Source organism: Pantherophis guttatus, chromosome 2 (genome assembly GCF_059756535.1).
Source record: "Pantherophis guttatus breed Tessera chromosome 2, ASM5975653v1, whole genome shotgun sequence".
In the NCBI taxonomy this organism is placed as follows: domain Eukaryota; kingdom Metazoa; phylum Chordata; class Lepidosauria; order Squamata; family Colubridae; genus Pantherophis; species Pantherophis guttatus.
This window is the reverse complement of record NC_142064.1, coordinates 12,462,398-12,485,185: the sequence shown is the minus strand read 5'-3', so window position 1 is coordinate 12,485,185 and position 22,788 is coordinate 12,462,398. Positions and strand designations below refer to the sequence as shown.

At 42.6% G+C, this 22,788-nt stretch overlaps 1 protein-coding gene and 3 non-coding genes across 4 annotated transcripts; all 4 read left to right on the top strand.

The window, feature by feature from the left end:
• Positions 1-6,486: 6,486 nt before the first annotated feature.
• Positions 6,487-21,758, top strand: RPL17 (ribosomal protein L17). The gene is made up of 7 exons (XM_034401770.3): positions 6,487-6,576; positions 8,595-8,647; positions 8,733-8,773; positions 11,979-12,113; positions 12,778-12,876; positions 19,350-19,541; positions 21,664-21,758. Exons 2-7 carry the CDS (start codon positions 8,608-8,610, stop codon positions 21,709-21,711), a joined length of 555 nt encoding a protein of 184 aa, XP_034257661.1. The 5' UTR covers positions 6,487-6,576; positions 8,595-8,607; the 3' UTR covers positions 21,712-21,758.
• Positions 8,440-8,507, top strand: LOC117654850 (small nucleolar RNA SNORD58). The gene has a single exon (XR_004588417.2). It is a non-coding gene; the product is annotated as a small nucleolar RNA SNORD58 (small nucleolar RNA).
• LOC117654849 (small nucleolar RNA SNORD58) lies at positions 10,903-10,971 on the top strand. The gene has a single exon (XR_004588416.1). It is a non-coding gene; the product is annotated as a small nucleolar RNA SNORD58 (small nucleolar RNA).
• LOC117654848 (small nucleolar RNA SNORD58) lies at positions 12,641-12,707 on the top strand. The gene has a single exon (XR_004588415.1). It is a non-coding gene; the product is annotated as a small nucleolar RNA SNORD58 (small nucleolar RNA).
• Positions 21,759-22,788: the final 1,030 nt, after the last annotated feature.

The window sequence follows — 22,788 nt, the reverse complement described above, 5'->3', positions numbered from 1 at the left end:
AAAAATTATTAAAAAAAAAAAAGACTTGTGGACTTCAACTCCCAGAATTCTCCAGCCAGCTATGCTGGTTGGAGAATTCTGGGAGTTGAAGTCCACAAGTCTTAAAGCTGCCAAGTTTGAAGACCTCTGAATTAAACCTTTGATTCATCTGACAATTAACCTTGGTTTATATGTGAAAATAAAGCCTCTAGGCCCAACATCTCAAAAGTCTTCAGAATTGTACAAGTCGTCCTCAACTTACAACAGTTCATATAGTGACAGTTTGAAATTACAACGGCACTGCAAAAATGGACACAACCATTTTTTCATACATGCGACCTTTGCCGCATCCCCTTGGTCACGTGATTTACAATCTGATGCTTTACAACTGGTTCGTATTTATGACAGTTGCGGGGTCCCGGGATCATATGACCTCCCCTTCTGTGACCTCTCGATAAACAAACTCAATGGGGAAACCAGATTCACTTAACAACCACGTGATTCATTTAACAACTGTGGCAAGAAAGTGCGGCGAAACTCACTTAACAAACGTTTCACTTCGCGACAGAAATTTCGGGTTCAACTGTGGTCGTAAGTCGAGGACTACTTCTATTTGAAGCCATCCCAAATCTCTTAACTGAAAATTTGGGATTGCTTCAAATACAAGTCGTTAAGTGACTTGAATCCTGTTGTTCTTATGGTCTGCCAAAGTGAAATGAGAGTTTATATAATGATCCGAAGAGAGAATGAGGGAGGGCCACTAGAATCGAGAGACAAAATTCTGAATTAACCCCAAAAGATACACAAACAGATCCTGGAAAGGACTACAAGTACAGCGATGACATGAAAAGGCTTGCCTTCTGCCATTCCTAAGGCAGGGAAAGCAGGCCCACCCCTTAGAATTGAGAATGATTGATAATTAACTTTGGTTAGCTAACACATATTCTCACTGGAGCTCGAAGCTGTGTTGTTCACAGATTGATTTGCGTCAATCATCCCTTTGTGAAGTCAGTGGCGTACTAATTTTTTCTTAGAAAGGCAACCTTGCCCCCAGGGGTAGGAGCCTTTGAGCGGTGTGTGTGTGTGGGGGGGGGAGTGGGGGGGGGTCAATGGGGAATCCATGGAATGACCGGATGTACTACGAGAACCAGACAAATTCACCCTTTTAGTATGGAAATTTGTATGGAAAACTGAGTACGGAAAAGAACATGAGGTAGACCCAGATGAAGATGGGAGAGACAATATCAAATACACACCACAACAGCATCAAGTAACAGTGATTGTGGCCACCAGATGAGGGGGGGAGGAGGAGGAGGAGGAGGAGGAGGAGGAGGAGGAGGAGGAGGAGGAGGAGGAGGAGGAGGAGGAGGAGGAGGAGGAGGAGAAGAAGAAGAAGAAGAAGAAGAAGAAGAAGAAGAAGAAGAAGAAGAAGAAGAAGAAGAAGAAGAAGAAGAAGAAGGGAAATTTGATTTCTGAGTTTGTCTCCCTAACAGTCACTTAGTTTTGTCTTTCTGATAACTTCCAGAAAGTTCTTCTAGATTAGGAACTCTGTTATTTCCAATCGACAGAACCAAAAACAGATGTGACCAGGCAATATGGGATTTGTAGTCCAATGCCTGGTTTCCATAAAGCTGCTTTACATTTTATTACAGTATGGCTGAGTGAGAATAAGCCAATATTTCTTTTTGGGGGTTTTTTAGTTTTTTTTTTTAAATAAAGAAATTATATATCTCTCCTGAGATTAGCTTGTCTCCCAAAGAGGAAAATGATTCTGGATTCTGTAACCACAGATGTCCTGTCATAAGCTACACATAGTCCCCAGCTTATGACCAGTCACTAAGTGGCCATTTGAAATTATAATGGACCTCTCCAGGGCTGTTTACAATTTGGTTCTAAAGTTCCAACAGCAAGTTTCCCTCATAGTCATGTGAATATATTTTGCACACTCAAGCAACTAGCCCTAATTTATGGCTGTTTGCAAACATAGCACGGTCACACCATTCCATTTTATGACGTTTTTGTTGAAAACCATCATTTACTTCCAGTTTGGGGCAAAACCAGCCTACGGGTTTCCTTTTACAACCGTAAACATAAATGATTTCCACACACGCATACACAAAAAGACCGTAAAAGCAGGTTGGTCACATGACAAGCTACTTTTCGACCATCACAGCTGGCTCCATAACGGTCATAAATTGAGGACCTACCTCTATGTAGCCAGCCAGCTACATTGTAAGAAAACAATTTGAAGCTTTGATGGCACAGTGGTTAGAATGCAGTATTGCAAATAAACTCTGCCCACTGCCACAAGTTCAATCCCAACTGGGTCAAGATTGACTCAGCCTTCCATCCTTCTGAGGTGGGTAAAATGAGGACCCAGATTGTTAGGGGCAATAGGCTGACTCTGTAAACCGCTTAGAGAGGGCTGTAAAGCACAATGAAGAGGTTTATTACTGCTATTGCTATTTCATGGTTTTCCTTTGAAGTGCCAGTAAGGGGATGAGAGCCCTATCTCCCTCCATCAGCAGGGTTAAATGGAGACCCACAGGTAAAAAGCATCCTCAGAAGACAGCTGCTGGCAGTTGAAGGTAGCAAACCAGATACTTCAAGGGGATGTTTTCAGGGCATGGAGACTTTGAGGCAGTGGTGGGTTCCTCCTGGTTCGGTCCGGTTCAGCCGAGCAGGTAGCGGTGACGATATGACGTCACCGAACCGGTTCTCCCCCCCGCCCTCCCCCCCCACATTATTCTTACCTTTTATTTGGCCCCACCCCCAATCTATTGCTGCCTCCTGAGTCCCAGCTGATGACTAGAGGGAAAAAAACTGTTTAAACTCTTGCCACGGGGCTTCAAAGGGCCGCCCTACAGCTGATCAGTGTTAAAAGCAAACAAATGAGTCGGGTCATAAGTGTGAGGACTGGTCGTAAGTGTGAGGACCTTCCAGAAATGACTCTGACCAGCTAGCCACGCCCATCTAGTCACATGACCTCCAAGCGACACCCACAAAATAAGCCACGCCCACAGAGCCGGTAGTAAAAAATTTAGAACCCACCCCTGCCTTGGGGGTTTCTGCAGGGGTGGGCTGCTGGGGGGTTTGCAGCGCGAGCCAGTGGACATGGAAATGCGCATGCAGCTTGACTGCAAGTTGAGCTAAACCCACATGCGCGAGCACACTGGCCCACAGTTCTCACGTCCCGATTGGAAATAAGCCATGGCCCAGTAGAGGGCCACGGCCTAGTGCCGTGATGGCGAGCCTAAGGCACTCGTGCCAGAAGTGGCCATCACCAGCTGTTCTTCTGGTTTCCAGCGCCCACATGCATCTGGCCAGCTGGTCTTCGTGGGTCATTTTGGGGGCATTTTCAGGCCGTTTTTGAGCCATTTTCAGGCCAGTTTTTTGGGCCAAAAACAGCCTGAAAATGGCCCTGAAAACGGCCCAAAAAACAGCCTGAAAACAGCCAAAAATGGCCCCAAAACAGGCACGCATGCATGTGCTAGAAACCTGAAGACTAGCTGGTTGGTGCGCACCGGCGCACCAGCCAGCTGATCTTCGGGTTTCCGGCGCTCCGGTGTGCGCACATGCACACACGTGCACACGTGTTCCAGTTTGGGGACTTGGTGCCGAAAAGGTTCACCATCACTGGCCTAGGGGTTGGGACCCCTGCTCTAAGGATAATTGAGCTGGGCCAGAGAACAGAGGCTTCGATATCATTCGATATCGTTCAATACAAGGAAAATCAGATTGCGTAAAACAAGGCAACGAACCCTCTTGATTTCTGTAAGTTGCATTACAGCTGCCCAGCAACCTGTAGTTCAGTTTGTTATGATAAGGAGCCTGGTGGAGCAGTGGACTAAAGCGCTGTTAAATAGCACTTAGCTGCCAGCTGCCTGCAATTACTGAAAGTTCAAATCTCACCAGGCTCAAGGTTGACTCAGCCTTCCATCCTTCCGAGGTAGGTAAAATGAGGATCCGGATTGTGGGGGCAATAAGCTGACTTTGTATAAAAAAGAACACCGCTTGGGGGGGGGCAAAAGCCCTACTAAGCAGGTATATACAAAAGTATGAAGGCTATTGCTTAACGCATTGTAAGCCTCCCTGAGTCTCCGGAGAAGGGCGGCATATAAATTGAGCCAATAAATAAATAAATAAATAAAGGATACAGCATCACACACACCCATGAACGCACAGCAGCTGAGTACACACACTGAAAAATTCTATGGTTTGTTCAACCATGATTCACTAAATAAGTCATGATTCATAATATGATCACATTAAAGCATAAAACAGAACGTATAGGCCACAATGGTTGGATTCACATCAACTGATACCAAATTAAAGAAGGCAGGTTATGGTTAGTCTATGTCCGTGATGACGAACCTATGGCATGGGTACCACTGGTGGCACGTGGAGCCATATCGGTGGGCACGCGAGCTCAGCTCCAGCACACATGCGTGCGTCGCCAGCTGATTTTCGGGCCTTCTGGGCCCACCAGAAGTCAGGAAACACACTGTTTCCGGCCTCCGGAGGGCCTCTGGGGGGATAGGGAAGGCTGTTTTCGCCCTCCCCAGGCTCCTAGAAAGGCTCTGGAGCCGGGGGAGAGTGAAAAATGGGCCTACCGGGCCCACCGTGCCATTGCATGCCAAAAACGGGGGGAGCACGGCGGGTTGGGGCGCATAGAATTATGGATGTGGGCATGCATGTGTGTGACCCCCACCGTGCTCCCCCCGCTTTTGGCACACGGTGGCAAAAAGGTTAGCCATCATTGGTCTACGTCAAGAAAAAAAAAAGAAAGAAAGAAAAATCCAGTCCTTGCATTGTTCTAATTAAATTGTGTGGTTTATGACTGTAATGCAACTAAAGGCACTTTTTAAAAAATTACACATTTAATGAATCAGAAGAAGTAAAATTAAGGCAGATCTAATTACTGTACTGTTTCCATTTTTTTTAGAATGGAAAAGTGAGAGTGCTGCTGAAGTCAAAAGTTTATTGTTAGGGGAACAATGACAAAATGACAAATTCATAGCAAACATCTCCATCTTGTGGTAGACTGTTAATTGGCCCGTGTCTGAAAACAAATCTATTTGCAGTACTGGCAAGTATACAAATATATTTCTATTGGATTTTCAAGGCACTTAATTGAAGGAACAAAACATATCATAGTCAAGGAGTAATGTGCATATGCTTTCCTATCGATGTGGCCACATTCAGTATTACCTGGATTATATATAAGTTAAAGCCAGTGGTGAAATCCAAATTTTTTTACTACCAGTTCTGTGGGTGTGGCTCGGTGGGCATGGCGTGGCTCGGTGGGCGTGGCTTGGTGGGCATAGCAGGGGAAGGATACTGCAAAATCCCCATTCCCTCCCCACTCCTGGGGGAAGGATATTGCAAAATCTCCATTCCCTCCTCACTCTAGGGCCAGCCAGATGTGATATTTGCTGGTTCTCCGAACTATTCAAAATTTCTGCTACCGGTTCTCTGAACTGCTCAAAATTTCCGCTACCGGTTCTCTAGAACCTGTCAGAACCTGCTGGATTTCACCCCTGGTTAAAGCTATTTTTATCCTACTATTTTTAAAACCTTTTACTATTTAATTTAAAAAGCTTCCACAGAATTTTTAGCTGGATCCAAGTAGGAGTATGTACAATAATTTAGATAATAAAGCATGCAATAATTTAGATAATAAAGCATGCAATGGTGTGATTTGTGCAATGGCACAATAAAATAAATTAAAATAAAATCCAATAAAATAAATAAATATACGTGCGATGGTTGGATTCACTAACTGGCCTTCTGTGGTTTAGGAGTCATATTCTGGGTTAGAGTTAGCTGGGGAATTCTGGGAGTTGAAGTCCACAAGTGTTAAATTCACCCAGGTTGAGAAACACTGCTCTACATCAATACAGGTAGTCCTCGATTTACAACAGTTCATTTAATGACCAAAGTTACAATGGCACTGAAAAAAAGTGAGTTATGCCCATTTTTCACATTTACGATTGCAACATCCCCATGGTCATGTGATCAAAATTCAGATACTTGGCAACAGATTCATACTTATGACGGTTGCACTGTCCTGGGGTCATGCAATCATCTCTTGCGACCCTCTGACAAGTAAAGTCAATGGATTCACTTAACAACCGTGTTGCTTACAGCTGCCGTGATTCACTTAACAACTGTGGCAAGCCAGTTTGTAACATGGAATTAAAATTCATTGTTTCACAGTAACAGAAATTTGGGGCTCTATTGTGGTCGTAAGTTGAGGACTACCTGTTTTGTGGTTTTTTTTCCCAACAGTTCCTAATTTCATTAGAGCTTAAATTAGAAACTGTACTGCAAGGGAGTTTATCAGAGAGCAACAAACAATGATCAATTAAATATCAATGCAACAGCTTCCGCCACTGATATGCATTCCCATAAGAAGCTACACGATCCCTGGAAACCGTCTTCGCTTCAATCTTGGGAAGGGAATTTCTCCACGGTCCCTTCCTAGTCTGCTTCGGCGGAGTAATGACGTCAGCTCGGGGAAGACTCGGAAGTGACGCATACGCCACCCAGAATCCTCTGCGCTTCCTTTTTCCCGGCGGTAGTGGCCGTCTTCAGGTGAGTATTTACGGCGCTGCGCCGGGCCTTCGGTTTTATCCGTGGCCGTGGGGCGCCATCCGCTCATGAGCCCCCCTGAAACTGGCCCGTACGGAGAAGGGAAGGGTCAAGATGGACGAGCGTGGCGGTATTTCCACGTTTTGGGAACGGGGAAAGGTGGGGAAAGCGGACGAATGGAAACGGGACTAGAGGGAATGTTGTGAAAAAGTGCCCCGGATGTAAGGCGATGGAAGAAACCATTCCGTTTGGATAAAAGGGGGGGGGACATTTCTGCATATCGTTTTTCCTCCCACGGAGGAATAATCTTGCAGCAGTCGAGAGAGTGGGATGCAGGCAGAGGTCTTCAAACTTGGCAGCTTTAAGACTTGTGGACTTCAACTCCCAGAATTCTCCAGCCAGCACAGCTGGCTGGAGAATTCTGGGAGTTGAAGTCCACAAGTCTTAAAGCTGCCAAGTTTGAGGACTCGTGGATGCAGGCATAGCTTCTGTTTGCATTGCCTCAAAAGCAATGGAGGTTGACGTTGGCATCCCTAGGGTGAAGCTAGGGTGCCGGGCGTTCTCCACGTGTTGTTGAGTTGCAGCTCCCTATTATTGCTCCTGGTGGACTTTGCTGTCTGGAAACTCCTGAAAATTGCCATTTAGAAACGGGAGATGCTGTCATTTTATCATCCTTTCTCCAATAGAAAAGGGCTAAAATAGTGTTTCCCAAACTTGACCCTTTGAAGATGTATGGACTTCAACTCCCAGAATTCCTCAACCAGGCATACTGGTTGGGGAATTCTGGGAATTGAAGTCCATGCATCTTAAAATAGCCAAGTTTGGGAAACACTGGGCTAAAAGATGCATAAATGCAATCTGGAGGTTACAGGAGCCGTATGCTTTTTCTTGATTCTAGGAAACTGGGTCTTTTAAGGTTTCTCCTGTGATGATTTGCGGGGCTGAGAGGTTATAGATGCCACGGTCTTAATTGGAAAGAATAAATTTCAAGGAAATCTGGGTGGCGGGGGAAAAAAAAACAATTTTTCAACTCTTTCTTTGGAATTGGTACCTGCAATGCAGATTTCTCCAATATTGAACTGATTTCCTAAGTAGAAATAGGATTGGTTTGTGCTGATACAGAGCAGAGGGAACCTAAACATTTTGGGGCTGTAATGTATGTATACAGTATGTTAAATCTGAGTTAATCAAACACAGATGTGACCTTTCTATAACGGGCTGCAGATGGTTAAATTATTATAATTAGTGTACTAGATTGGGTCACAAAACATGCTAAGACGATGCTGGGTTTCCCCAATTGATAAATCACAATTGTAGTTTAGCCTGACATTGACTCCATGTCGTTTGCCTTGGCTGACCTCAAAAGGTGAAGTAGGAATGGACTTAATACTCAGGTGGGAGGCTCCAAAGGAATAGTAAGACTGTTGAATTTTTTAATTAAAAAATGAAGAAAAAACTTGGAAGAAAACTGGCAAAAAACCTGCCTGTTTCAAAAAAATTATATGGACGGATCCATCCAATCACCAGAATCCAAGCTCAGTTTTGCACATTCCACTTTCCCTAGTAGAATTGTGCCAATCAAACTGTGTTATAATTTTAATTATATTTTGTGTTGGCTTGACATTTAAAATAAGAATGGAAAAATAAATCTATTTACCATTGTTTTAACAACACTTCAGTGTAACCTTTTAATTCATGGCATTTAATTAAACATTCTGGTTCTAGGATAATCAAATTGAGATATAGCAAGGATGAAATTTTACAGTTTTGCAATTCTTTTATAAATCTTACAATTTTATATGTGATTCATTAGGGGGAAAGGGACACTGGGCGGGATAGGGTGTTCTTTGGGGGTAAAACCCGAAGCTGCAGTGATGACTATCTTAGGACACCTTTGGATGTAAATAATGAAAATACTATGAATTCTGAGCAGCTTTTTTTTTCTAGCAGCATAGGAAGGCATACCTCAGTTACTATTTCAAGTCTAAAACATTGGTTTTTTTTTCCCAAATTTTGTCTAGGTGAGCTTTGAAAATGGTCCGCTACTCACTCGACCCAGAGAACCCCACAAAATGTAAGTAACTTTCTCAAGAGTTTATTTGATAGGTTTCAGTCACAAGATCAAAAGGTTTTAACTTTTGCCTGTTTTCTTCTTGTAGCATGCAAGTCCAGGGGTTCCAACCTTCGGGTCCATTTCAAGGTATGTAATTTGGGTCTTGCCTCTGGCAATATGAGGAGTGGGTAGAAGTGTATACAGGTAGTCCTCAACTTAAAACAATTTGTTTAGTGACTGCTCAAAGTTACAATGGCACTGAAAAAAGTGACTTATGACCTTTTGTAGGGCTTCCTGCCTAAGCAGGGGGTTGGACTAGAAGACCTCCAAGGTCCCTTCCAATTCTATTATTCTATTCTATTCTTTTCTCACACATGATCATTGCAGCATCACCATGGTCAAAATTCAGATACTTGCCAAGTAACTTACATTTAGGACGGTTGCAGTCTCCTAGGACTGTGTGATCATCTTTGCCACATTCTGATGAAGTCCATGGGGTCAATTGTGCTACAAACTTAAAGTTACAATGGCACTGTAAAAAGTAATTTATGACCTTTTCTTCACACTTACGACTACTGTAGCACCCCCCATGGTAAAAATTCGGATGCTTGGCCAACTGGCTTATATTAATGACTGTTACAAGTCTCTTGGGATCATGTGATCATGTTTTGCAAGCTTCTAGCAAGCAAAGTCACTGGGGAAGCCAGATTCACTTAGCAACCATGTTACTAACTCAATACTGCAGTGATTCATTTAACAACTGTGGCAGGAAAGGTGGTAAAAATGGGCCAAAACTCACTTAACTGTCTTGTTTAGCAAGAGAAACATTGGGCTCAATTGGTTGCAAGTCGAGAACTACCTCTATTTTGATGGGAGTTCACTCATTGCCTTAGATTCTGCTCAGGCTCAGGCATAGTAAGTTTCTAATTCCATTCTCATTTGCCAAAGGCGCTGTGCTCTCTGTCCTTGGAAACTCTTCACTAATTAGCAGTCCTGGTTTTTGTTCCCCAGAGTTCTCATGGGTGGGGGAGCTCCATAATACTGGTAGTCCTCAACTTACGACCACATTTGAGCCCAAAATATTTGTTGGCTAAGTGAAACATTTGTTAAGTGAATTTTGCCACATTTTATGACTTTTTGTGCCACGGTTAAGTGAATCACTGCAATTGTTAAGTTAGTAACATGATTGTTAAGTGAATCTGGCTTCCCCCTTGACTTTGCTTGTCAGAATAGAATAGAATAGAATAGAATAGAATAGAATAGAATAGAATAGAATAGAATAGAATAGAATAGAATAGAATTCTTTATTGGCCAAGTGTGATTGGACACACAAGGAATTTGTCTTGGTGCATACGCTGACAGTGTACATAAAAAGAAAAGATACGTTCGTCAAGAATCATACGGTACAACACTTACTGATAGTCAGGGAAACAGTCAATATAAATCGTAAGGATACCAGCAACAAGATTACAGTCATAAGTGGGAGGAGATGGGTGATAGGAACAATGAGAAGATTAATAGTAATGCACAAGAAGATCACAAAAAGTGAACACATGACCCTGGGATGCCGCAACCGTCAAAAATATGAGTCAGTTGCTAAGCATCCATATTTCGGTCACATGACTGGATAGTGTGACAGTCATAAGTGAAAAATGGCCATACGTCACTCTTTTCAGTGCTCTTGTAACTTCGAAAGGTCACTAAGTGAACTGTTGTAAGTCAAGGACTTCCTGTAGATGGAATTTTCTGATCCAGATAATTCAGCTTCTGTATTTGGAAGGTGGCAAGGCTACCACAGCAGTGGTTCTTCCCCCCCCCCCTTATGCCATTGCTTTTGTACTTACACTTTCCTTCTATCTTCCATGATTGTTGTTATTTGGGGGCAAAATAATTGGGGTACTGCTTAAGGCACTGGCCTAGAAACCAGGAGATTGTGAGTTCTAGTTTCACCTTGGGCATGAAAGCCAGCTGGGTGACTTTGGATTAGTCCAAAGACTTTGGACCTTCAACCTATCTCCACAGGGTTGTTGTTACAGGGGGAAAAAGAGAAGTGTTAATGTGTGTTTGCTGCCTTGAATTACTTATAAAGTAATAAAAGTGAGGTAAAATTCTAATAAAACAAAACTTTGTCTTAATATTACACTTCCTTTATTGATTTTCCCATGGCTGGGAAGCCAGTTAATAATGATTCTCTGATTGCCTGTTTGAAATTCTTGGGATTAACTAACATGGAGAATGATTGTTATTTGAGGAGCAGAGGGGAACGTGTGTCGTAACTGCAGTGATGACCATCTTAGGACACCTTTGGATTTGTCATGAAAACAGTTAAAGAGGATCTGAGCAGTTGCTTAGCAAAATGATTTTGCACTTACTCTACAACATTATTTTGGGGGCTTTAAGGTTATAATGCATGTGGCTTTTTGAAAAATAGATGCATCATAACAGGTTTAAAATGCAAGTAAATAAAATTGAAATGGAACGCAGTGGCATCTAGACCATCCCTCTATGTAGTGCAGGAATATTCACTAGAATATCTCTGACAGATAATTCCCCAGCCTCATTTTGAAGGCCTACAACAAAAGTGAGCTCACTGTTTCATGAGATGGCCTGAGAGCTGGCAGTCAGTCTTTCCTGATACCTGCCTTGAACCTCCTTCCTTGGTTTTAATTTAATGGTTCTGTCCCTGCCCTCTAAAGTAATAATGAATATGTCTACTCCCTTTTTTTATTTAATTAAATAAATATGGCCACCCAACTCACACATAGGTGACTCCGGCTAGCTTATAGAAGGGGTCCCCAACCCCTGGTCTATGGCCCACTCATGGGCCGTGGCAGGTAAGCATTCACAGCTCCACTTGCACAGGCACACTCATGCATAAAGCTCCCTTTGTGCACACAAATGGAATTGCATGTGCCTGCTGCTTGCACAAAATCATCACACACCTGATTGTTGAGATTGGGGACCGCTGGCTTACAGTATTAAAATTCACAACATAAAAACCACCCATGTGGCAGTAGCAACACAATCAAATTAATCGCTTGATCAGCTCCATTTGGGGTTACCAGGCCGGCTGACAAAAGCATGCATTTAGGGCCTTTCAGAAAAGCTTTTAAAAGAGTGGACCTCAGCAAGAAGGATCTTCCATACAGAAGAGGCCACCACTGAGAAGGCCCTTTTTCATCCAGATGTACATCCCTAATCGATGGGACATATAAAATTACCCTGCTTTTCCATATCTGGTGGGCTGGGTGGATGTAATAAGAGAGCGTCGGTCCTTCATGTAGCACAATCCCAAGCCATGGAGGGCTCTAAAATTAATAACCAGCACCTTGAATTGATGCATTTTCTTCAGAACACACGTGAGACTGCCCAGGCTATCAAGGGGATGCACATTCGGAAGGCCACCAAATATTTAAAGGACGTGACTCTGAAGAAGCAGTGCGTTCCATTCCGGCGTTACAACGGTGGTGTTGGCAGATGTGCACAGGTATGGCTCTGAAACAGGTGTCTTTACACAAATCTGCATGAATAATAAAAAGTTTCAGGAGAAATTTATAGAGCAATTATTTCAACTCTAGAGAATATCAGTAAATGACACTAATTTATTCGTATCTTGTTTAGAGACTGAAGTTTTGATGCGTTCACAACGATGCTTGTTGTAGGAAATAGAGGGTATTTATTTAGTGCAGGGTTTTCCCAACCTTGGTGACGTTTAAGACACGTGGATTTCAATTATGCTGGCTAATAGATTCTGGGAATTGAAGTACCTACATCTTAAAAGTTGTAAAAGGTTGGGAAACCCTGATTTACTGCATGTGGTAAAACTCTGGACTGCATTGTCCTTTGTTTTTGCAGACTTTCATTGTTTACCTCTGGGTTCCTGAGTGGGAAAGATAAGGGCAGACGTGTTATTTGGGATTTTATACAAAACCCTGGTAAAATTTTAAGTAAATTCTTAAGTTGTTTGGATGTATTTTAAAATGGGTTTCTGTGTCCTCTCACACGTTTTTAGGGTTGCTGTGATGACTTTCTTAGGACACCTTTGGATTAACCATGAAAATAACCTTTGATTCTGAGCAACCTGTAAAAGCGGAAAGCTTGAGAACATCTTTATTGATAGGAAAGTTGACATTACTTTTCTCCTCTTGCAGGCCAAGCAGTGGGGTTGGACCCAGGGCCGTTGGCCAAAAAAGAGTGCCGAGTTCCTCCTGCACATGCTCAAAAATGCAGAGAGCAATGCCGAGCTGAAGGTAAGACATTAAATGCTGGTGGTTAAGGCTGGTTTTCAAGTACTGTTAACTATATCAGAGGCCCTCAACCTAAACCAGAGGCGTTTGCTATCGAGTTAAAACAAACAAATGCAAATATAGTTTAGTATTCTGTGTGAACTGAGTTTCTAACAAGCGTCCTCAATTCTAATGGAGATCCCCTAGGTTTTGCATTCATTGGGGAATGGTTAGCAAGGAGGAATGATGTTATACAGATAGTCCTCGACTTATGACCACAATTGAGCCCCAAAGTTCTGTTGTCAAGTGAGAAATTTGTTAAGTGGGTTTTGCCCCATTTTACGACCTTTCTTGCCTCAGCTGTTAAGTGAATCACTACAGTTACGTTAGTAGACCGATTCTTAAGTGAGTCTGGATTCCCCATGGACTTTGCTTGTCAGAAGGTTGGTGTAAATGTCATAAGCGTGAAAAATGGTCATAAGTCACATTTTTCAGTGCCATTGTAACTTTGAACGGTCACTAAGTGAATTGTTGTAAATCGAGGACTACCTGTAATCAACTGGGGAGCAAAAAAAAACTTAAGGGGGTTATTCTTTTTTCAGGTCTTTCTCAGCTCTGGTATCTGAGATTATTTCTAACTGCAGTGCTTAAAGCTAGGACATCTACAGGTAGTCCTCAACTTACAACCATTTGTTTAGCGACCAAATTTACAACAGCACTAAAAAAAATGACTTCCAACTTATCCTCGCATTCTAGCAACCAGCAACCGGCATGTATTTACAATTGTGGCAGCATTCCAGGATCATGTGGTTTCCCAGCCAGCTTCCAACAAGCAAAGTCAATGGGAGAAGCCGGATTCGCTTAATGGCCACATGATTAATTTAACAGCAGAACAGCTTGCAAAACTGGGCACAGATCACTTCACGACCAACTTGCTTAGCAACAGAAATTCTGGCCCCGGTTGTGGTCATAAGTCAGAGACCTCTTAAGTAGTCAAGATGGCGGCAACAGAGGAAGCATAGTTTCATCGCAGGGAGTTAAGAGAAAGTTGCTATTAATCATAGAGAAAGAAAAATAAGTGGAGAAAGGAAAAGGAGAGGAAAGACCGGAGAAATAGGAGGAAAACGATCCACAGCGAACTTGGCCTGTTGAGAGAAGCCCAGCTGCACCCGAGAGGCCTTCCCAAGAGCACGGAGGCCTATTGAAGCGAGGTGAACGGAGAGGCAAAAACACCAGCAGAGAACAACAAGGCGAGCCGGTGAGCGAGTGGGGCCCAGCTGTGGAGCAGGAAGGAAAACAATCCGTGGGGCAGAGAGGAGACTGAGGGCAAAGCAACAACTGGCAGAGAAGGAAAAGGTGAGCCGGTGAGAGAGAGAGAGAGAGGAGGAGGAGAACCGGCTGTGGAGAGGAGACGAGGCAAGCTTGCCGTGGGCCATCCTGGTGGTCCTGTTGCTGGGAGAAGCAGCGCAAACAGGAGCCACGTGGCTGAGGATCCAGGAGCAGCGGCAGCACAGCAGACGGGAGAGCCAGCAGCGAGAGGCAGCACAACGAAGCAGATCCTGAGAGGAGCGTGGAGAGCAACAGGAGAGCATCGGTGCAGCCGGAGGCTGTCGGTCTTGGTGGAGCATTTCAGCACAGCGGATCAGCAAACTGGTGACTGAGAACAGCAATAGAGCAGAATGGGAGACCAATAGGTGGGGGAACGCCATGAACTGAGAAAAGCAGAGAGAGCTGAATACCTGGTAGTGGCAGGAGAAAAACAAGTAGGAAGGGAGGATAAAAAGACAACACGGGACACAAGGCAAAAGAAAATCAAAGGCAAGTAGAAAATAGCAAGTACAGAACATATAAAGGCAGGGAAGTAAGAGATAAATCAAGCCCACAAGAAAGCAGGGAAGGAAAGGATCACAAGAAGGAAGGGACAATCAAAGAACATTCCAGTACAGACACTTAAGCCCACTCAACACTAAAAAAAAATTAAATTGGACAATCTAAATGATCTGCTAGAACCTTAAAATTTTAAACTAGACAATTTGAACTATAGAACTTTAAATTCTTAAACTAGGCATTCTTTAAATGTTAGAACCTTAAACTTTAGCTGGACCTGAGTCTCCCAAATTTTAAATGATCTGTTAGAACATCTGTATCCCAAATTGGACATATTTCCCTTTTAAAAATTTGTTGTAAAGCCCTCTACACTTTCGCTCTCGATTTTTTGTAAATCCACTCATGGAAGAAGAAACTGATACTATTGTGACCTGCAGAACATGTTCCATGAATATACTTACGCCCATAGAATATCCAAACTACATAAGTACCAAATGTAAATTAATCAAGTTACTAGAAGAAAAAGTAAAGAGTCTAGAGGAAACTCTAACCACTCTGAAACTCGACCTACAAAATGAGAAACCCCAAACCTTGCAAAAAGAATATGTCCAAATTGAACATAATAATGACCAAACAACTTCTAAAAGAGTTGACCCTTTAGAGGAAAAAGACAGATGGAAACATGTCACTCAGAAAAAAACACAAACCTAGTACAAAACTCCTGTCCAAGCCAACCCACTCTGAAGCAGCCCCCACTGGTGCTAAGCAGTCGATAACATGGACTCTCACTAGAAGAAAACGTAGACACAAAAAAAAGAAGCACCATCAAATGTTCCTAAAAAAGTAGCACCACCAAATGTGATAGATAGAAAAACACCACAAACCTCCCTAGGGGAAAAAAGGCGAGTTGGTGACAGGAGATTCAGTTCTCAAGGGAACAGAACCTGCCATCTGTAGACCAGACAGTCAATCCAGAGAGATATGTTGTCTCCCTGGAGCTAAAATAAAAAATGCGGCTGAGAACCTAACCAAAATAAAACCAACAGACTACTACCCCTTTCTACTACTACATGTAGGGATGAATGACACAAAAAAGGACTTGAAAACAGTATTGAATGATTATGAGCAGCTAGGCAAGAAAGTCAAGGACTTAGGTGCACAAGTAGTTTTTTCATCTGTAATGCCAATGAAAGGACAACATCCGGCAAGAGAACAAAGAATTCTAGAAGTGAACCACTGGCTAAAGGGTTGGTGTCGCCAAAAAAACTTTGGGTTCCTGGACCATGGTCTGTACAACCTCCAAGATGGGCTTTTGGCAAGGGATGGGTTGCACCTCACAAAGACTGGGAAGAATGTTTTTGGAAAACGACTGGCTCAACTTACCAGGAGGGCTTTAAACTAAAATTGAGGGGGGAGGGTGACCAGTCTTTAGGATCTCCAGGACCTAATTCCAAGCAAAAACCCCTAGAAAGCAAGGCAAATAACAAAGTAAGGAGGGATGGGAAGGAAGACAAACTCAAAAACCAAATAGGAGACATAGGAAGCATACCCAGAGTCAGGCATAAAGATCTCAAGTGCCTAAAGATACACAAATGCACAAAGTCTGGGGAATAAACAAAGACGAAAACCTCCTAGAATGCATATGGGTCAACATAAAAGACAAGAAGAATGACATAGCCATAGGCCACCCAATCAAGCAGAAAAAATAGATAACCAACTAACAAACATATGTAGGAAACACACTACAATAATAATGGGGGACTTCAATTACCCTGATATCAATTGGAAAACTAATTCTGCACCAAGTGAAAAATCAAATAGGTTCCTAGCCAACCTAGTTGACAACTTTGTTGTCCAAAAGGTAGAGGAGGGAACTAGAGGGACAGTCATACTGGACTTAATACTTACAAATAGAAAAGAAGTGATAGAGGGAGTTGAAACTGCAGGAACCTTGGGTGAGAGTGACCATGTCATAATAGAATTCAACATAACGCAAACACAAGCAGTAGAACATAATGATATCAGAGTCTTAGATTTTAAAAGAGCTGATTTTAATAAACTCAGAACTTGGGAAAGATTCCTTGGATGAAAATCCTAAAGGGGAAAACAACTCAAGAATCTTGGGAAACTGAAAAATACGATCATAAAAGCCCAGACCAGCGCAATACCACTGAGAAAGAAAAACAAGAAATCCAAGAAGACACCAGCATGGCTGCATGAAGATCTCTCTGACAAATTGAAAGACAAAAAGGACAAGTACAAAAAATGGAAAGAGAGATACATAACTAAGGCAGGATATCAGCAGATAGCCAGAATCTGCAAAGACAAAGTCAGGAAAGCAAAGGCTCAGAATGAACAAAGACTTGCAACAAAAGTCAAAGATATAAAAAAAAAAGTTTCTTCCAACATATAAATAACAAGAAAAAAATCAAGAAAACAGTCGGTCCACTAAAGAGAGAAGATGGCAAGGAAGTAATAGGCAACAGAGAGAAAGCAGAGCTGCTTAACTCATTCTTTGCATCAGTCTTCACACAAAAAGAAACTATAGCCCAACCTACCAGAAACATAACTGTAAAAAACAGACTGGAAATAAAAGTTAAAATAAGCAAAAAAAAAAAAAAAAAGTAAGAGGACACCTGTCTGATCTTGATGAATACAAATCACCAGGACCTGATGGATTACATCCCAGAGTTCTAAAGGAGCTGGCAGATGTCATCTCAGTACCATTGCACCACATCTTTCAAAAATCCTGGAACACTGGGGAACTACCAGAGGACTGGAAAAGAGCTGATGTGGTTCCCATCTTCAAAAAAGGGAAAAAAAACAGACCCAGGAAACTACAGACCAATCAGCCTAACATCAATACCCGGGAAGATACTGAAAAAGATAATAATAATAAAAAAAACAGATCTGCCAATACCTAGAAACGAGTAAAGTAATAACTAGCAGCCAGTACGGGTTTGTTAAAATCAGATCATGCCAAACCAATCTTATTTCATTCTTCAACATAGTGACTAAATTAGTAGACCAGCGAAATACTGTGGGCATAATATACTTGGACTTCAGCAAGGCATTCGACAAAGTAGACCACAACCTACTTTTTCGTAAGCTAGAAAAAAGTAGGATATATAGCTTCACCACCAGATGAATTCGCAACTGACTGACAAACTGTACTCAACGAGTAGTCCTTAATGGGTCTAAGTCTACATGGAGAGAAGAAGTAAGCAGTGGGGTGCCACAAGGTTTTGTCTTAGGCCCAGTAGTCTTCAATATCTTCATAAACGACTTAGATGAGGGAATAAAAGGGGAACTCACCAAATTTGCAGATAATACTAAGATGGCAGGAATAGCTAACACCCGAGAAGATAGGCTCAAGATTCAGATGGATCTTGACAGACTTGAACACTGGGCCCTATCTAACAAAATTAAATTCAGTGTAGAGAAAAGTAAAGTCCTACACTTAGGCAACAAAAACCAAAAGCACACATATAAACTGGGGGAAACCAGACTTAATAGCAGTGACTGTGAGAGGGATCTTGGAGTCTTAGTGGACAATCAGCTAAATATGAGCCAGCAGTGTGCAGCGGCAGCTAAAAAAGCCAACACAATCCTAAATTGCATTAACAGAGGGATACAATCAAGATCAACTGAGCTACTAATACCACTCTATAAAGCCCTAGTAAGACCACACCTACTGCATCCAGTTTTGGTCACCACACTATAAAAAGGATGTTGAGACTCTAGAAAAAGTGCAGAGGAGAGCAACCAGGATGATTAGGGGACTGGAGACTAAAACATATGAAGAACCTTTGCAGGAACTGGGCCTGGCTAGTCTAGAGAAGAGAAGGACCAGGGGAGACATGATAGTGTGTTCCAATATTTGAGGGGCTGCCACAGAAAGGAGGGGGTCAACCTGTTTTCCAAAGCACTTGAAGGCCAGACAAGGAATAATGAATGGAAACTGACCCAGGAGAGATTCAACCTAGAAATGAGGAACTTTCTGACAGTGAGAACAATCAACCAATGGAACAGAAGTTGCCTTCAGAAGTTGTGGGAGCTTCATCACTTGAGTCTTTCAAGAAAAGATTGGACTGCCATTTATCAGAAATAGTGTAGGGTCTCCTGCTTGAGCAGGGGGTTGGACTAGATGACCTATAAGGTCCCTTCCAATTCTCTTAATCTGTTAAACTCTAGGTAATTGTGTAATTTGAGAAAATTATGATTAGGCCAGGGGTGTCAAACTCGATTTCATTGAGGGCCGCATCAGGGTTGTATTTGATCTGATGGGAGGCCAGGGGTGTGTGGCCAGCTCGACGTCACTCGTGTCTGGGGGGCCTGTGGCGGCCCGAGCACTCTGCCAGAGAAAATGGGGTCCCGAACTCCATTTTTGGCTGCCACTGCCTCCTGCAACCCTCTGCCAGCGAAAATGGAGCATGCAGCTCTCCCGAGCTCCGTTTTCCCTGGCAGAGAGTTGCAGGAGGCCATAGGAGCCGAAAACGGAGGGAGCCCGTTTTCTCTGGCAGAAACATCACAGGCCGGTCCTTTACTGTTTCCAGGGTGGCTCTGCGGGCCAGATCCAGGCCCCGGACCTTGAGTTTGACACCCCTGATTTAGGCTGAACTGTTGCAAATTGTTGTAAAATGAGCTTTCCAAAATGTTTTCCCCTCCAGGGTCTGGATGTTGATTCTCTGGTAATTGAGCACATCCAGGTTAACAAAGCCCCCAAAATGCGGAGGCGCACTTACCGAGCTCACGGGCGCATCAATCCATACATGAGTTCTCCCTGCCACATTGAAATGATCCTCACAGAAAAGGAGCAGATTGTCCCTAAACCAGAAGAAGAAGTTGCTCAAAAGAAGAAGGTAAGACACACACACACACACACCCAAGATTTGATTGAGAGCCACCGAGAATTTGTTTTAAGATGGACAGCCGTATAAATGCTTTAAATGAATAAACAAACCTTTTCTCAGTATGTGGAAACAAAGAAAAGCCACTTTGGTACATTCAATAATTAAAACTTGTGTCAGCCGTCCTGACTTGGTAAGTTAGGAAAGAAAGACTCGACTCAGTGAAAGTTGTATTTTTACTAATGCCAAATGGTTACAATGTAGTAAAACATTTGTGTACCAAAGCCTCCCTGGTTAACTTCCCCTTTTCCCATCTTTCCCCCTGGTTATCCCACAATGTCCAATTACATTCAAATTGTTTTGGTAACCCCCTATCTTGGCAGCTTGACAGTGTTGCATTCCATTCCTAGGCTTTTGACCTTGGGGCAGCCAGCTGGTGTCACAGGAGGGCAGGAAGAGTAGTTACGATTCCCCCTCCACCCCGTAGCTCCCTTCCTGTGGAAGATCGGCATCTGGCGAACCATGGCTGGAGGAGCCTTCGCCTTTCAGCTCCAGTCCAGGAGCCCTCAAGCAGTTGCATTCACGACAAACCATTTTATACCAAATTTATATTTTGCTGATAAAGAAATAAAGGGAGACTAGTATAGATCTATTTCAAGCTTTTTAGCTTTCATCAGCTAGCCATACCCTTACTCGGATTTGAACTTGGGCTTCCTGCATGTTAGGCAGTTGAATTAACCTTCTGAGCCACAAGTTCTCCTCCCTTCGTCAGCTTGAGCCATACCCTTACTCGGATTTGAACTTGGGCTTCCTGCATGTTAGGCAGTTGAATTAACCTTCTGAGCCACAAGTTCTCCTCCCTTCGTCAGCTTGAGCCATACCCTTACTCGGATTTGAACTTGGGCTTCCTGCATGTTAGGCAGTTGAATTAACCTTCTGAGCCACAAGTTCTCCTCCCTTCGTCAGCTTGAGCCATACCGTTACTCGGATTTGAACTTGGGCTTCCTGCATGTTAGGCAGTTGAATTAACCTAACATGCAGGAAGCCCAAATTCAAATCCGAGTAAGGGTATGGCTAGCTGATGAAAGCTAAAAAGCTTGAAATAGATCTATACTAGTCTCCCTTTATTTCTTTATCAGCAAAATATAAATTTGGTATAAAATGGTTTGTTGTGAATGCGACTGCTTGAGGGCTCCTGGGTTAGAGCTGAGAGGCAAAAGGGAGAGAATGCCCCCTCCCACATGTTGGGGTAGACCAGGTGTCTTGATAGAAAAACACTTAATCTTTCCCCTGGCTCAAGCTGATGAAGGGAGGAGAACTTGTGGCTCAGAAGGTTAATTCAACTGCCTAACATGCAGGAAGCCCAAGTTCAAATCCGAGTAAGGGTATGGCTAGCATACCTAATATGCCTCCTTCCTCCCTATTTTCACCCCAACAACCATCTTGTGAGGTGGGTTAGGCTGAGAGAGATTGCCTGGCCCGAAGTCACCCAGCTGGCTTTCATGCCTAAGGCAGAACTCAGGAGTTCAGTATCTTTCATACTTGACAAAATGTTTCCATGTATGAAGTGCAGTGCAATGGGATTTGTTACCCCAGCAGCCTAAAGCAGTGTTTCCCAGCTGTAGCCATTTGAAGATGTGTGAAGTTCAACTGTGCTAGCTAGGGTATTCTGGGAGTTGAAGTCCACACCTTAAAATGGATAAGGTTTGGAACACTAACCTAAAGATCCGCAAATACAGTGATTATGAAGACTAATAGGAATTTAAAAAATCTAATTTCAGACATTAATGTCAAAAAGAGAACCTTAATGTCCATTTTTTAAAAATTCTCCATGTTCATGCTTGTTTTAGGAATTTGGCTTGTAACAAGAATCAAAAGCCAGGCATCCTCCTTTGCATATAAAAACACATGAACTGTCCTGCTCTGTGTATGTTCTAGGGCTTGCATGAAAAATCAACTCGGATTGATTGCCCCCATGCTTGCTACCGTAAAAATGGAAAGAATTCTGGCTTAATGTGATGTGTGATGTGTAAAAGGATTTCATGGCTGATTATTGGCTTATTGTAACATTCTGCAAATGTATTATGATTGTGGCAATTGGTACTGATTTGTTGCATTATCTTTTTTTCCCCAGATATCCCAAAAGAAATTGAAGAAGCAGAAACTAATGGCTCGGGAATAAACAGTGATGCAACTTACAAATAAAACTACAATTTTATTTCAAATTTATGCAACTTTCTGTGTAATTTTTTTGAGAAGACTATGCTTCCACAGTTAAGCTTAGTTTTAACTGAGCTTATTTTAAATTGACATAAATGTCACATGATTTTTCAAATATAATTGCTCTTGAGGCAGGTATGAAATTGCATTTTCTTGTTTCTTGGGTTGCTTCAAAATGTGATACATTGGCTGGTGGATTAGTTGTAATATTTGGCCATTCAATTTATCATTTCTTTTTCCATAATAACAGCAGCAATATTTTCCAAAGCTAGAATAATGCAGATAGTCCTCATCTTAGAACTATTCGTTTAGTGACCGTTTGAAATTACAATGGCATTGAAAAAAGTGATTTATGATTGTTTTTCATACAATGGTTGCAGCATTCTCATGATCATATGATCAAATTTTGGAAGCTTAACGACTGGTTCATATTTTTGACGGTTGCAGTGTCCCGGGGTCATGGGATCCCCTTTTGTGACCTGACCAGCAAAGTCAATGGAGAAGCCAAATTCACTTAAATAACCATGATACAAATTAAACAACTGCAGCGATTCACTTAACAACTGTGGCAAGAAAGGTCCTAAAATGGGACAAAACTCAGCTGTCTCATTTAGCAACAAAAACGTTGGGCTGAATTGTCATAAATCGAGGACTACCGGTACCACAATTCTGAAGAAGAGGAATGAATAGCCTTCCCATAGGAGTGATAAGAGTATTCCTCCTTTTAATTAACTTAAATGACTGGATTTACAAATCCAGCTAAGCCATCGTTCAACCATTAATTATTGACTCTGCCTCGGTTTATTTCACACATTACACTTAGAGGTTAGTCTTGGTTTGCAAACTGCAGTGGCTCTAAAACTATTCCTTTTTTAAAAAAATTCTGCACTGGGATCCAGCAGCAATGGTTCCACCAGGAGGTCCAACCTAAGAATGTTATTTTAAAACACCCGCTGACAATAGATTTAAATGATTTTTCTCAAATGAGAACCTGCTAGGTGATGGAACAAGCAGCCCAGCCTGTTAGTAGGTCATTGCT

Bases quoted from the DNA above. Each gene is read 5' to 3' on its own strand.
- RPL17 (XM_034401770.3), top strand. From the start codon at position 8,608: ATGGTCCGCTACTCACTCGACCCAGAGAACCCCACAAAAT. The intron at 8,774-11,978 runs GTATGTAATTTG...CATTTTCTTCAG, and splicing joins ACCTTCGGGTCCATTTCAAG to AACACACGTGAGACTGCCCA. The intron at 12,114-12,777 runs GTATGGCTCTGA...CTCCTCTTGCAG, and splicing joins GTGTTGGCAGATGTGCACAG to GCCAAGCAGTGGGGTTGGAC.